Source organism: Cricetulus griseus, chromosome 3 (genome assembly GCF_003668045.3).
Source record: "Cricetulus griseus strain 17A/GY chromosome 3, alternate assembly CriGri-PICRH-1.0, whole genome shotgun sequence".
Taxonomy (NCBI): domain Eukaryota; kingdom Metazoa; phylum Chordata; class Mammalia; order Rodentia; family Cricetidae; genus Cricetulus; species Cricetulus griseus.
The window spans coordinates 38,307,898-38,324,045 of record NC_048596.1 but is presented as its reverse complement, the minus strand read 5'-3'; the positions used below and the strand labels follow the sequence as shown (position 1 = coordinate 38,324,045).

The following is a 16,148-nucleotide window of genomic DNA, read 5'->3' as shown; positions in this document are numbered from 1 at the left end:
TTTCCTACATGTCTTAGTTGGTCATTAATTTCTGGTCTCTATGATGGTCCTTTCTACTTGATAGCCTTACATTTTGTTATGAATTGAGGGGGTCGGGGGAAGGAAGTGAGTGCACGGGAGTCAACAGAATGCACTTTTTCAAGGAAGGACAGTGGAGGAGGGAGAGTCTATTTCTACTGCAGGGGCTCTACTAACTGTCATTGACAAAGAAGGATATGGCCACATGCCACTTAGTAACTTGACTAATCCATGTTTGCAAAAGTATTGGAAGAGAAAGGACCCAAGTACAAAGCGAGAAAAGTAAGAAATGGGGAGACACAGGGATAGTGGCCAGCCCACATACCCCTAAACTTCCATCCATGTGCTGTCTTGGTGCATATGCTTGGGGGGCATCCCCAGCAACTTGCTGGTGTCATAGGACCATCGAAGTAACTTAGCATCCTTCCTAATAACTGCTGCTTGTCAGGTCTGGAAGGCACCCTGTTCATCTCCATTAGCGGTGGACATCTGTGCATTTGAGTTATTGCACTTTCTAGTGCCGACAAAGACCCAGAACAAGGCTGTCATTAGAAGCCCTCGTGGAGCAATGCTTTGCATTAACTGCTGCCTGTCACGCTTACAGCTTCTTTGCTGATATTACCAAATAAAGGCTGCCTCTTAATGACTCACTTTTATTATCATTATCACTGTCACAAAAAGGAACATCTAACTCATTCACGATGCACTTCCTGCTGTAGAATGTAGAATGTAGAATCTAATTCCTCAGACTGGCCCTCACATCTATCCTGCCAGACTGAACCAACCTAGTAGGACTACAGCAGTTCATGCACAGCTACTAAAGAGGTTTCTTTACTCAGTCAACAAACACTGACTATTCCAGGATGCATATGAACATGCTATGTGAATTGCTGAGCCAAGAAGAGGGTAACCTTGAAGAACAATTGCCCCAATGGGAATCTCGTGTATGGGACAGACAAGTAATTGGGCAGTGGCAGCAATGTGAGAGTCCTAAGACAAACAGCAGGAGTGTTAGGAGCTTGAGGATATGACCAGCCCAATCCTGGCTACAGGGATAGAAAGTGGGAGGGTAGGCGCACACTAAAGGGAAGAGATACACCCTGGGTGAAGCTTGGGAGTAGGGCCAAGTTGTCAAAAGGTCATGTGGAAGCAACAGAAACAATGGGACTCAAAATCAGGAAGTCAGAGGAGACTAGATTTCCAAGAACTATAAGAAACTTGATCCAGGTTGTCCCATAGGGAGAAGTGAGAAGAGATAGGCCTGGAGAGCCGCCTGCAGACTTTGGACATCACCTGTCAGTAGATTTCTTTCCAAGACCCTCTTACAGGGCTGTCGTAGGTGGTCAGTACTACAAATGTCAATAACAATATTCTGCCTTCTACATAACACCCATTCCTACATCCAATTATCTGGCATATAGAGCCAAAGGGAGTGCTTTGGCTATCTTATCCTGGCCATAAAATCAGGATCTTGGTGGCCTGGTGCTAATAAAACCCTTTCCAGCTGCAAAGGTATGTTTTAATTTAAAAAATAAAAAATCATGTGACTTTTCCAGCCTAACTAAAAACTCAGTTACTCAACCTCTGTAGCAAGTGACAAGAAATGTTAAGAAAAAATGGCATACCTATGACTCCAGGGGGCTTCTGGTTCAATTCTGGGTAAAAGCTGGGTGTTGGTAGTGTTTCCAACTGCTGGGTGACCCCTGGGTATTCAGAGCTGAGAACCTGCAGAGTGCAATGCCTGGCAGAAGGAGTTCTGGAGAAGAAAGGGCCCCCTTGCTGTACTGCTCAAGCCTTGTAGATTCACCATGCCAACCCTCCTTCCAGATCCTAGGCAGAAGCCTACAGGAGCTGCTGAAGCCTTCTGGGTGCTCTTACCCACTGCTAACAGGCATTAGGGTACCCTGTTCAAAGGCCAAGGTAAAGCAGCTGGACAGCAAGGGCTACCTACCTACCCTTAGTCCCTACAAGCAAGTCTGGCTCTGTGGTGGTTTGCATGAGAATGGCCCCCAAAGGCTCATATATTTGAATGTTTGGTTCCCTGCTGGTAGACTGTTGAGAAAGAATTAGGAGGTATGGCCCTGTTGGAGGAAGTGTGGCCTTGTGGGAGGAGATGTGTCCCTGGGTTCAAAGGCCCAGTCTCTCTCTCTCTCTCTCTCTCTCTCTCTCTCTCTCTCTCTCTCTCTCTCTCTCTCTCTCTCTGCCTTGTGTCTGTGAATCAGATGTGAGCTCTTAGCTACTGCTCCAGGCTATGGCTGCCTGGCTGTTGGCATGCTCCCCACCATGATGGTCATGGACTAACCCTCTGAAACTGTAAGCAGGCCCCTTGGCTAAATGCTTCCTTTTATAAGGTGTTTTGGTCACTGTGTCTCTTCACAGCAACAACAGAACAGTCACAAAGACAGGTTCTATAAGCCACAGTTCGAAGAGCTATAAAGCCTTATTGCCCCCCCCCTTTCCTGGAAACTCCACGCTGGCTCATTAGTGCATTACTTCTTCTCACCCAATGACACGCATCGCCTTCCTCCTCATTCCCACCTCCTCATCTCCCTGGACCTCTGCCTTTGCCTTTTAGTCACTGCTACAGTTAGGTTTTATGTCTTGTCCCTGAAATGCACATACTTGGAATGAAAATGTGGTTGGTTTGTTTTTTTTTAAGACAAGTAGTGCGGGGTTCTGTGGTCCTTCCCTGTCACCCCATTTGCTATTATCCTCCTCATCCATCAGGGGCACCAATTGCCAAGCTCTCTAGGCGCTTCCCAGCGTGCCGCCCTGTACTGTTCCTTCTGTACCGAGACAGCAAATTGTTGGCTGAGGCCATGGATTGTTTCTCACAGCAATTAACAGTTGCCCTGGTGTTAATTTCCAATCAATAGCCTGCCATGCTTGGCTCCAAGCTGTCCGCTGGAGGCCTCTATAGCACATTTTGAAAGTAACTTGCCAGGAGGTAGGACTCTGGCCCTGGCTCCTCCAAAAGCCCTCACCAAGCATTTTAGGAATACCAAATGCCTCCCTTACCACTGCCAGGGGCCAAGGCACTAAGGGACCAGGCAGGTGGCTCTAGATACCTCTTACAGTCTGATGACAGATTGGGGACACAGGTGGAACCGCCTCTCCTCAAGAGTGGTGGCCCTTTGAATATTCATGAAGCTCTCATTTTCCTATTTTGGCTTTTTTGAAACCTTTTGCTGTGTTGAGGTGGCTGTATTTTTCTTCCATTTAAACCCCTCATCTGAAAACTCTCTCTAATTTCAATTGAATTTCCATGGTTTCTCATTTTTTCAACTGTGTCACTTCCTCTAGCTCCCTGTGGACAGAATGAGACCCGAGAAGATGGCAAGACAATCCAGCTGCCCCCATGTAAGACTGGAGCATGGATTGTGCCAGCCATCATGGCCTGCTACCTCCTGGTGGCAAACATCCTTCTGGTCAACCTCCTTATTGCTGTCTTCAAGTAAGTGGCCACTTCTTCAGGCCTATGGGTGGATGGATGGGCAGCATGGATGGAGGCAGCTGATATTTCAAAAAGTAATGATTTTGGTCATGTGACTCTCTGGTCTGTTTCAGCAATACATTTTTTGAGGTAAAGTCGATATCCAACCAAGTATGGAAATTTCAGAGGTACCAACTCATCATGACTTTCCACGAGAGGCCAGTTCTACCCCCACCACTCATCATCTTCAGCCACATGACCATGATATTCCAACATGTGTGTTGCCGGTGGAGAAAGCACGAGAGTGACCCAGATGAAAGAGACTACGGCCTGAGTGAGCAACAAGCCTGCACCTGCAGCTGGAAGTTCCCAGCAATTCCCATAGGCAGTCAGGGGGACCCTTGCCCTTCTTGGTTCTCCTGCCTCCTGCGTATTTAGGGGAATGGGAAAGGAACCTGCTTAATGAGATACATGATAGAAGGAAGACAGCATAGCATGAGCTGAAGCCAGAATTCTTAGCCACTTCTTAGTAAGAGAAAAAGCACTCTCCAACAGAGCTAGTTTGCCACCTTCATACACTTCTTACTTTCCAAGGGTCCCCCCACAAATCAGACATTACTATGTACCAAGTGCTATAATAGATATCATTTTTAAACAGTGAGGCCTGAGTTTTATTCTTCCATGCTCATTTCTGGGGCTAACTCTTAGTCCAGATCTTAAATGTTTTCTAGACCTTAAGCATTATACCAATATGATTTTGTGGAGAACGAGCCTTGTTTTCAAAGGAGAGAACAACAGCTTCTTCGCCACCTACTACCTACCACCTATCACCCTCCTTCTAGACTGATGTTTCTGAAGGGAAGTTTGGATGGCATTGAGCTGGAAGAGTTCCTCACTGTGTAAGAATGTATGACTCATTGCAGAAGACTTACCATATCCACCCCTACACATTAAGTACCAGTCAGTGCTCCTGCAGGCTCCTAAATGCCCCCTGGGCACCCAGTCTCAGGAGCCACTGGAAATGCAATAACATATAGGCAATCTACTGTGTTTTTTCCAAATGTGTTAAGTCTACATCTATGTTAAATCCACAGGCAGAAGCCTCTGAGATAATGTCCAGGATTCTACCTCCATCCCTGAGATACCAATATATCCATGGTTTAAAACGAGAGTCCCTTAGTCAACTGCTTCTCCAAGCCTAAAGCTCTTAGTCATCTCTCTAACAAAGCAATGCCCATCTTCTTTCTAGACATTCAGATCAGACCATTGGAAAGACCTGGCAATTCCATTACCATTCCCTTCTGAAATAAAGGTTAGGCAAATAGAAAGCTGGGTGCCCTGATATTTTGTACTCAAATCACACCAGCATAGTCAAATCCTAGGCAAGGAATGTTGTAAGAATATTCCACTTGGGTGGAGTGTTATGGGAGAATAGGATGAGAGGAGAGGAGGGAAGGGAAACTGCAATCAGGATTAAAATAAATTTAACAATAATAATAGATAATATTGCACTGGGGTCAACTCAGGGCTCCAAGTCAATTTCAATAAAGCATGAGCATTTCTGGTAGAAAACTTTGCTTAGCTATCAAGCACAAAATAACTGGAAATACTGTGCATGACAGAGACCTGTGTGAGTTATTTTCATCATCATTGTGACCAAATGCCTAACAGAAGAAGCTAAAAGGAGAGATACTTTTCATATTTCACAGTTTAGAGAGACATGGTTTATTATGGCAAGGAAGACCTAGTGGTGATGGGTCTCCATAGCCGCAACTGTATGAGGGACACACAGCTCCTCATACCTTGGGAGATCAGAAAGCAGAAAAAAACTAAATAGGCACCCTGGCCAGGCTATGAATCTTAAAGATATATCCAAAATGACCCAGATAGACTATACATACCCTAAAAATCATGACCCTCTAAAGACAAGCTATGCAAGCACATGATTCTAAGAGGGATATTTCTTGTACAAACCATAGTTGGGACACTGCAGAGACCTATTTCTACTTCAAAGCACATTTCATAGGTCCAATGATACCGAGAAGCTCCACCAAACTCTAGAATACATGTGATTTGTTTTTGTGTTTTGTTTTATGTTTTGAGACCCTGTCTCACAGTATAGACCAAACCCTGGCTACCTTGTAACTCACTATATAAATCAGGCTACCACCATCCTGGTAGTAAGTCACTCTATCCTCCCAAGTTCTGGTACTAAAGGTGGGCACCACCACCCCCAGCCATATACGTGGCTTTCTTATTTTCAGCCAGAGTAGCATTGGATGTATCACCAGGTCTCTGGACATGTGGCAGAGAGGAGCAGGTGACAGACTTCCCAGAGACTTCCTTCCCAGAAGGAAGATCTTGAAACTGTGACAGGAGGAGAGGAGTGAAGAGCAGAGAGGCAGGCCCTGCATGTTTCTACCCATCAGGGAAGAAAGAAGTCCTCCCCATCAGTCTGTAGCTGTCATTAAAAGATCCTAGAGCACTGCCAAGTTCTTGCTGAGCCTCAGAAAGAGTAAACTTAGAGTTATAGGGTAAAATCTGACATGGTAATAGGGTTTTTTAAAGAATATTTTATTTTTTTAAAAAAGAGCAGCATGGGGCTTGGGGTTTGGCTCAGTCAGTAAAGTGCTTTTTATACAAGCATGAGACACTGAATCTGAGAGCATGCACATAAATGGCAGGCCCAGAAACAGCAGCAGTCCTACACACACACACACACACAGAGAGAGAGAGAGAGAGAGAGAGAGAGAGAGAGAGAGAGAGAGAGAGAGAGAGAGAGAGGAGAGAGAGAGAGGAGAGAGAGAGAGAGAGAGAGAGAGAGAGAGAGAGAGAGAGAGAGAGAGATTTGTTTTAACAAAGAAAGCTTACCTGAAAATCAGAGTGTGGAGCTAGCCACTAGTTAACCATAGAGGCCAAGCAGTGGTGGTACACACCTTTTATCCCAGCACTTGGGAGGCAGAAGCAGGTGGATCTCTGTGAGTTCAAGGCCACCCTGGACTACAAGAGTTTGATCCAGTCTAAAAGAGAAACAGATCTCACACCTTTGATCCCAGCACTTAGGATCACATGCCTTTAATCCCAGTAGTAGGGAAGTGGAGATGGGAGTGGTATGGCTGGGCAGAGAGAGGAATATAAGACAAGAGGAGATAGACGCTCATAGCATTCAGTCTGAGGATTCCTGGAGACAGGATCACCCATTTGGTTTGAGGATTCGGTAGAGGTAAGAATTCTCTCTAGTGGCTGGCTCCTTTACTTCTCTGATCTTTCAGCATATAACCAGATCTCTGACTCCGGGTTTTTATTATTAAGACCTATTAGAACTCATGCTACAAATAGAGTCAAGAAGTCAAACAAGGCACTTGTTGTAAGGTGTCAAGTAAGTACTGGGTCTATGCCTTTGGATCTTAGAAACATCATGGGTCTTTGGGATCAGGGAGGGAGTCTATACATGGCCTCTCTCCTTCTTCACCCTGATGTTCATAGTCTGTGTAGCTGTATGACCACATCTCAGGTGTCCCTACCTGGCACAGCTGTCCCTCACCTTAGGAGCCTGTCATATTTGAGAAACACAGTCTGACTTCTGGTATTTTCTACAGTCCCAGCCGCCTTATCAACCATGTTTTACAGCCCCTGGCAAGTTCCAACAGAGGTTTCTAGACAAACAAGAGAGATCTATGGCCACAAAGGCCCACAGAGCTGAGATTCAGCCCTCCTAATATTTGAGCCAATCCCTACAGCATCTCGGGGGCCCAGGATGAGAAAGACTTCCTGATTTGGGGAATATCCACAGCAACTCTCTTGCCCTAACCCTGTTTGATGGAGACGTTTACCTTCTATTAGAAACCTAGAATAACATTAGCACAAATAAAGAAGGCTTCTTTTTCTTATGTAACAGAGAGCAAGGAGATGGTCCAAAACTCAGCCATGGCTCTCTGAGGTCAAAAACCCAAACTCCTTCTAGTTTTCAGCTCAGCTTTCCCTTTTGTGTGAGTTTGTTTTCAAGATCACAGAATAGTTGCTGAGCCCCTCATCATCAAATGTTTATGTTGAAGTCAGGAGAAAGAAAGGAAGCTGAAAAAAAGTATAGAAAGAGTAACCATATCTTTTTTTTTTTTTTTTTTTGTCACTAGCAAAATCTCTTCCCAACATACCATCCTTCCCTGCAGTACACTTCTTCTGTTTCTTGCTCTAAACTGAGTCTTGTGGCTGGAAATAATTTCAAGGGTGACTAGAAATGTGTCTATTTGGCTTTCCTACCTCTATAGTAGGGGGAAAAAGAGATGGGGAGAATTGGGTTGCACAAAGATTATTAATCAATCATATTGGCATGTCACACTACACAGCCCAGAAAATTTGGAGCCTTTAAGAACTATCATGCTCCCAGTGGCTTTCTTTCCCTCGTTTTCCTCATGCTCTCAGTCCTGTCACTTCCTTAATTAAGCCCAGCTCCTGTGGTACCCAGGTATACCCAAGTGGGCTCCAGAAACCACAACAACTGCAGCTCAGGAAGGAGCTGGTGTTTCAAGAGGCCTAATTAGATTTGGATTCTGTATGAACTCACAATAGAATCTGATAGACCTTTCCCAGCCTGGATTTCTTTAAAAATTGTCATTAGGCCACAGACCAGATGCCATGGCGGTCCCTGCTCTGTCTCATGGTTCTTTTTGTTCTCCCTCTCAGAACTCTTCATAACTGATGATGAGCTCAAGAAAGTACACGATTTTGAAGAGCAGTGCATAGAAGAGTATTTCAGAGAGAAGGATGATCGCTTCAACTCATCCAATGATGAGAGGATACGGGTGACATCAGAAAGGTGTGTTCCCTGACCCTGCCTCACACAGATGCTTCCTAACACTGTCCATGTTACCATATGAATTAGTTGTTACATCTTCAAAACACAGACCTCTTATCTGTATTTTTACTGTCCAAGAAAACACAGACCTTCTGAAAGAACAGGTCATTGTCTGATCAGTCCACAGATCAAAGTCCCAGACTTTTCCAGGAGACAGTGAAAGCTTCTGCCTGGACAGGGGCATTGGTGAGTCTAGGACAGATCTGACATGGACCAGAAACTGGAAAGTTCTGTCCCAGACATAAAGCAAAGAAGACCCAGCCCCAACTTAGTCTCTTCAACAGGTTTATGTTCCATAATATAGATTATTGAGTGCTCTTATCCAGAAGAGAAAAGCCCCATGCTTAGCTTATGTGGTGTTCCATGCCTTCTAGATAAGCAAGAGCAAGGGTTCTATCAATCAGTGAGAACAATGATTGGTATTTTTCCAAGAAGTATTTTTGTTGTTTTTCTTTTTATAGAACAAGATTAAAAACAAAGAAATTAGTACAAAGTTTTCTATCCATATTCACTTATCACTTACCAACTGGCTTTGAGAGCCAAGAGATCTGTATGAAAACTCTGCACAAACACGAGTACCTGGGCTCAGCCCCATCACAAGACAGGTATGGCCTCATGCACACCAGTGGCCATGGTGTTGTCAGGGATAGAGACAGTAGGATCACTGGGTCTTGCTTGACTTAAAAAATGCAAGGTTCATGGAGAGACCCTGCCCACCCCTCCCAAAAAATGTGCAACACACACACACACACATACACACACGCACACACACGCACGCACGCACGCACGCACGCACATGCACACACTCATGACAGAAACTTTGATATGGAACACTTCTAAATCTAGGCAACTGCTCTTACATTTTCTTGTGTCTCTTATGTTACTATAGACTAATAAAACCATCATTCCAAGCTGGTATATTCATAACCTAGAATCTGGGACTAGCTTCCAAAAGAACACTCAGAGAGTGTCACAAAGAACTAGTGTAACTACACTTTAACTGTTTGTGCTATGAAGACAGAAAGAGCAAATGGTAAATACTTTAGAGGACAACATAGACTGGTAGCTGCAGTCAGTGTGCATGGGACGTCAAAGATTTAAAGCGACTTATTACTAACCTCCATGAAACGGCACTTTGTGTGTCTACATCAAAGATTCTTTATTAACTGTGTAGAAATCACATAAATTGCAATTTTTTGGTCCCTTGCTCTTTCTTTAAAGAACTCAGACTACATACATAGGTATAATCACATATGCCAATGAATGATTGTATCCATAGGTACCAAGCCAACATTAATAAGAGTTAAAGCTGTGCACAGATTTTACACACATCTGCCACCAAAAAATAGAGAGATTTATGATATGCTGTAAAGCAGTTCTCTGGCAAACAGAGGAAGGTGCTGAAATTCTGAAGCGCTTGATCATTCCGAGGCCTTGGAAAGCTGTTTATGAATGGACATATATCCGTGTGCTTCCAGAAAATAGTGCCATGTGGGAATATTACCATAGCTGAGACACATTTCCTCAGCATATGTCTTTGGGCCTTTGAAATGCTTTTTGAATTCAGAAAAACTGTAGGCCTAGGAGGCAAGAAAGGCAGGATGGGAAAGGCATATTAAGATGCCAGGAAGGCTTTGCCTCTCTGAGGAACTAGGATGAAGAGGCCCAGATGCTAGCACACATAAATATACTATGACCATATCAGCCTCTCCTTCTGGGAAACCCAGGAAGGAGCCAGAGTCTTTCCATGTCAGCAAACCCTGAAGGACTGCTCCCTACCCTGACCTGCCAGGGTAGTTTCTCAGAGTGTGAGTGAAGTGAGAAGGTACCAGGAATGCAAATGAAGCAGAAGCCTGCCCTTCTGGTTCAGGGGCAATAGGAAGACCAGGCCTCAAGAACCAGCATGGCCTCCTGAGCAAGCCCTGGGCCACAAGAAGCCTCTACTTCTGAGGCTTCTTCCTGGTTTTGGAGCTATACTGTGGCTATTGTTGGGTTCTTTGCATTTCTAAGAAAACCAAAAACTAGCATCTTCCAACAATGGAATGGCTCGGGTGCATTGGGAACCCACCAAGAGACCAAGGCATCCATATTGGCTGCCTCAGTATCCTCCAGGATATGTCTGTTCTGAGTGGAGTAGCAGCTCACATCACCTGCCTTATCCACAGCCTCTTAACAGAGACAAAGGCAGTTGGGAAAAGAGATCTGCACACATGTGTGCCTGTGTGTAGCTACATCGGTAGGAATGCTTATGGTTGCATTTCACTACTGATTGTACACAGTCCTTTTGACAGAGAGAATATTATGTAACTGTACCTTTGTGTTATACAACCTGAGTGCAGGGATTTGAAATCAGAAGAGCTAAGAGCTTATTCCTTTCTCATGGGCATGTGCTACCTCTCATCTTCTCTGTACCCTGTCGTCATCACCTTCTGAGTTAATCTGAAATGAACCAATTTCCATCTAGAGATGTGAGGGACAGAAGGAAAGCTAAAGACAGGTTTCTTTCCATATAACATTGTGATTTTTTTCACAATGACCTTCTTTCTTAGTCACTGTATGTGTCTATCTCTTGGGGATTCCTATTGATGTGTAAATTCTTATCTCCTGTGTCTGCATTCTTCACTTAAGCTATTTGACCATAATCAGCACTGGCTGGCTGCAGCCATGACTAAGAATTCTTGGTGGGTTCTGTGTGTGCGTGTGGATGTGGAGGTCAGAGGACAACTTGCAGGGGTAGCTTCTTTCTCCCATCATGTACATCCAGGGATCAAATTCAGATCATCAGACTTTACCTGCTGAGCTATCTCACTGGTCCCAAACTTTTCAAGGAAAAAAAGAGTAAGTTTAAAAGAAACTATCTAAGCATTTATACCTAGTGTGCAAATGGACATTGGGAGCCCATTCCTCATGGAGGGATACTCTCTCAGCCTAGACACATTGGGGAGGGCCTACTATGCCCTGCCCCAAATGATGTGACAGACTTTGATGATCCCCATAGAAGGCCTCGTCCTTTCTAAGGAGCAGAAGAAGGATGGGATGGGGGTTGGTGGAGGGCATGGGAGAATGGGAGGAAGAGGGAACTGGGATTGATATATAAAATAAGATTGTTTCTAATTTAAATTTACAAAAGGAAAAAATAAAAGAAGCTGTCTAGAATAAACATAAAGTAAATTTGACTCTACATTAAGTTCCTTGCCATTAGGTCCATGCTCCTCCCATCATTAAAAATGGATTAACACTGGCCCTCCCTGTTTTCTATAAGACTTAACATACCAACTACATAGGAGTGCAGAGAAGTAGTGAGAATTGGTTAAAAATAGTTCATGAGCCTTTAATCCCAGTACTCAGGAGGCAGAAGCAGGAAGATCTTTGTGAGTTCAAGGTCAGCCTGATCTACATAGCATACTCTTTCCCCTCCAGCCCCTCCCTTTACCTATAATCCCTGCGATCTCTCCCTGTCAGCCCCTCTCTTTACCCATAATCCCTGCGATCTCTCCCCATCAGCCCCTCCCTTTACCCATAACCCCTTGCTGATTTCCTCTTGGAGAAGAGCAAAGCTTTTCCGTCTTCTAGCTTTATCCTCTACCTCCCCCAGCAGAGGGCCCTGACCCAAATGACTCTTACTCTCTGCTTCTCGGCACAGGGTGGAGAACATGTCCATGAGGCTGGAGGAAGTTAATGAGAGAGAACACTCTATGAAGGCTTCACTCCAGACTGTGGACATCCGGCTGGCACAGCTGGAGGACCTAATCGGGCGCATGGCCACGGCCCTGGAGCGCCTAACGGGTCTGGAGCGGGCAGAGTCCAACAAGATCCGCTCAAGGACCTCCTCAGATTGCACAGATGCGGCCTACATTGTCCGCCAGAGCAGCTTCAACAGCCAGGAGGGGAACACCTTCAAACTTCAAGAGAGTATAGACCCTGCAGGTGAGGAGACCATGTCCCCAACTTCTCCAACCTTAATGCCCCGTATGCGAAGCCATTCTTTCTATTCAGTCAATGTGAAAGACAAAGGTGGTATAGAAAAGTTGGAAAGCATTTTCAAAGAAAGGTCCCTGAGCTTACACCGAGCTACTAGCTCCCACTCAGTAGCAAAAGAACCCAAAGCTCCTGCAGCCCCTGCAAACACCTTGGCCATTGTTCCTGATTCCAGAAGACCATCGTCATGCATAGACATCTATGTCTCTGCCATGGATGAGCTCCACAGTGATATAGACCCTCTGGATAATTCCATGAACATCCTTGGGCTGGGCGAGCCAAGCTTTTCAGCTCTAGCCCCATCCACAGCCCCTTCAAGTAGTGCCTATGCAACCCTTGCACCTACAGACCGACCTCCAAGCAGGAGCATTGATTTTGAAGACCTCACCTCCATGGACACTAGATCTTTTTCTTCAGACTATACCCACCTCCCAGAATGCCAAAACCCCTGGGACACAGACCCTCCAATGTACCATACCATCGAGCGTTCCAAGAGTAGCCGCTACCTAGCAACCACACCATTTCTTCTGGAAGAGGCCCCCATTGTAAAATCCCATAGCTTTATGTTTTCTCCTTCAAGGAGTTACTATGCCAACTTTGGGGTGCCCGTGAAAACAGCAGAATACACAAGTATTACAGACTGTATCGACACAAGGTGTGTCAATGCCCCTCAAGCAATTGCTGACAGAGCCACCTTCCCTGGGGGTCTCGGAGACAAAGTAGAGGACTTATCTAGTTGCCACCCTGAGCGAGAAGCAGAGCTGAGCCATCCTAGCTCTGACAGTGAGGAAAATGAGGCCAGAGGCCGGAGAGCTGCCAATCCAATCTCGTCTCAGGAGGCTGAAAATGCAGACAGAACCCTATCCAACAACATCACAGTTCCCAAGATAGAGCGCGCCAACAGCTACTCGGCAGAGGAGCCAAACGCGCCATATGCACATACCAGGAAGAGCTTCTCCATCAGTGACAAGCTTGATAGACAGAGGAACACCTCAAGCCTACGAAATCCCTTCCAGAGAAGTAAGTCCTCCAAGCCGGAGGGCCGAGGGGATAGCTTATCCATGAGGAGACTGTCTAGAACATCGGCTTTTCATAGCTTTGAAAGCAAGCACAACTAAACCTTCTTACCATGTGTTGCAGGAGGCTCAAGAATCCAGCACTAAAATTCTCCCCATGCCCACCTTGTTCCCCCTTCCTTGAGTTATACCTGCTTTACTCTTAGCTGAGCAAAACAATGCCTTGGGAGATGTTAACTCAAAGGTAACCTCGGGCCACAGGTCAAGCAAGCTTTCCATCTGGCCCAGTGCCAAATTCAGGGTTTGAAGGCATGTTCACACTTGCTGGGAAGGGAGGGGACAGAAAGGGGTTAGAGAGGAATGTGTGTCATCATCAGGCACCACAGAAGGCCATGAGCTCTGGGGAACAAATGGGCTCAAGCATTCTCCATGCCGGCAGGCCTCTTGGGACTTCTGCCCTGTTATCAAGAGTTGAGGAGACAGGGCTAAATTGCAAAATGAGATAAAGTAGCCAGCATACAAGATGAGATATTCTAAACTTCAATTCTGTTTTCTTTTCACATTGGTTCCATCACTGGTGACTGATGAAGAGCATCCTTTTTATTCAGTGTAAGCCGGCAGCAAGCAGTTCTACCTAACGTCCCACATCCTTCTCATGCCAACACTTCTGTAATTGGTCATTATAAAGAAAAACAAGGTAACAGTCATATATACAGTTCACCTGTCTCTTATATATTCACTTCTGGTGCCACAATTGTTTATCTCTGTAGAAGAAAATAAGGGAACAGAAATGCCTTTTTTTTTTCTCTTTTGGTTTTGCAATCAAAATGAAAGAAGAATTAATGTTGAAAGCAAAAGTCTTATGATTTATAATATACCATGGGCAATCAAGTATATAGTCAAGCAAGCTCAGGATGAATGTAATTAGATAATTTTATATTTTTAAGTTATTTTGTATCTCACCTGTCATCAGTGAATTCACTATCAAATATGTAATATTGAACTAAAAAAAAAAGTGGAAAGAACTGACATTAAATTGCCACGTGGGATTATTGTTAGCGTCTCGCCATTCATCGTGTGTGATGCTGCTGTGTGGCCTTCATCATTTGCATGTCTCCACTATGTCCTCCGAACACCTCCAAGATGTAACTGCCAAATTTTCACACCACTCATCATGTGACCATTTTGTATTTGAACACATGGTTATATGTGGATATTTTCATACGTAGAATTTAGCCATCTAATCTTGGGCTCAGCATAAATTTAATCGGAGTTTTTCAAGGGCTGGTATCTTTTTTATGGAAATGTTCCAAAGTACTCTTGTTTTTGTTTTTGAGACAGGGTTTCTCTGTGTAACAGCTCTGGCTGTCCTGAAACTCACTTTGTAGACCAGGCTGGCCTTCAACTCACAGAGATCTGCCTGCTTCTGCCTCCCTAGTGCTGGGATTAAAGGCTTGTGCCATCACAACCCAACTCCAAAGTACTTTTTAAAGAAATTTAAAAAACATAAATAACCATAGACTTGACTAGGGGCTTGACATCAACCCAAAGCCATCATCAGCTGCAGGCAGACCATGAATATATTTCTTATTTACGGAGCTCTAAAGAAGATACAGTAGGCCAAAATAGAAAGCAAATATACCATATACAGTTCTATAGTTTATGTTGCTTATGTATACATCCACATACACAGACACATGTTTATATAGAGTAATAGACACAGAGATTTCTTAAGTGGCCTTGACTTCCTGTCATCTGGAGGTATAACCAAGATTATTTTTTAGTATCCAAGGAGTTTTGTTGGAAAAATAGTTCATTGTGCTATTGGCCCCACTGTTGAAATAATACTTTCCAGAAAATCTCTGTCTCTTTAATCTTCCCTTACACTGAACAAGAACTGTCAAAATGGCTCACCCCTTCCCTCTCCCTCCTCTGGTTTGGAGGCATCCAATGTCATGACATCTCTTTCACTCTGGTTTCTCGGACATGAAGTTATTCCCACAAAATACAATCTGAATAGATGTGTGATTGCAAGCCTGTTTGTATTACACAGTCTGGAATGGAGGCGTAAGTTTCTAGATTAGAATTCAGATTTGAAATAGGATGAAGAAATCTTGACCACAAAACTTTGGATTCCTATTTGGATCATTGAACATTTTAAGATAAAGTCTTTAAGAAAAATTATTTGGAGCCAGGCGTAGTGGTGATGCACACCTGTGACCCAGCACTGGGAGGGAAGAGGCAGGAGGATGAGGAATTCAGAGTCAGCCTCTGCTACATACCACATCCAAGGCTACATGAGACCCTGTCACACACACACACACACACACACACACACACAAAAAAAAAAAAAAAAAAAAAAAAAAAAAAAGGAAAGAAAGAAAAAAAAACATTGTAAAAGAAAAGTATTTTGAACTAGGGATTGGGCTCAGTGGCCCAGCACTCACTTAGCATACTCAAGGCCCTATGTTCCATCCCCAGGAGGAGGAAGAGAGGGAAAGAGAAAACAGAACATGTTTTCATGCCCCTGGCCCCAGATGCCCCCTGGTTCTTTTAACTGTAGCTGTAAACACCAAGGTGTATCTCATTTGGTGAAGTCAACTCAATCCCTCACAAAACCTCTGAGCTTTAAAAAAAAAAAAAAAAAAAAAAAAAAAAATTTAAGAAACAAGCTTTTCAGCTGAAAAAAAAAAGTGGCAAGCTCACATATGTGAAGAATCCTGTTTCATCCTTGACTTTAGGTAATGCCCAACCTCTTCATTGATAACTACACTAGAGACACTTCCTAATTGGTGATCTCCCTCCCAGCAGACATGTGTTGAACCTAAAAAGTAAATCATTTGACACT

The 16,148-nt window shown here is 44.3% G+C and overlaps 1 protein-coding gene across 23 annotated transcripts in view; it reads left to right on the top strand.

Moving 5' to 3' along the window:
• LOC100770216 (transient receptor potential cation channel subfamily M member 3) overlaps nucleotides 1-15,605 on the top strand; it is an 809,714-nt gene extending 794,109 nt beyond the window's left edge. For 19 of the 23 annotated variants that reach the window (XM_027406525.2, XM_035441916.1, XM_035441910.1 and 16 more), the window contains 4 exons: nucleotides 3,322-3,472; nucleotides 3,586-3,785; nucleotides 8,135-8,267; nucleotides 11,950-13,402. In XM_027406525.2, the coding sequence (XP_027262326.2) occupies nucleotides 3,322-3,472; nucleotides 3,586-3,785; nucleotides 8,135-8,267; nucleotides 11,950-13,402 (1,937 nt within the window). Of the gene's footprint in view, nucleotides 1-3,321; nucleotides 3,473-3,585; nucleotides 3,786-8,134; nucleotides 8,268-11,949 lie in introns of all 23 variants that reach the window. The other 4 variants (XM_035441905.1, XM_035441926.1, XM_035441928.1 and 1 more) reach the window with 2 other exon arrangements.
• The last annotated feature ends 543 nt before the right edge of the window (nucleotides 15,606-16,148 follow it).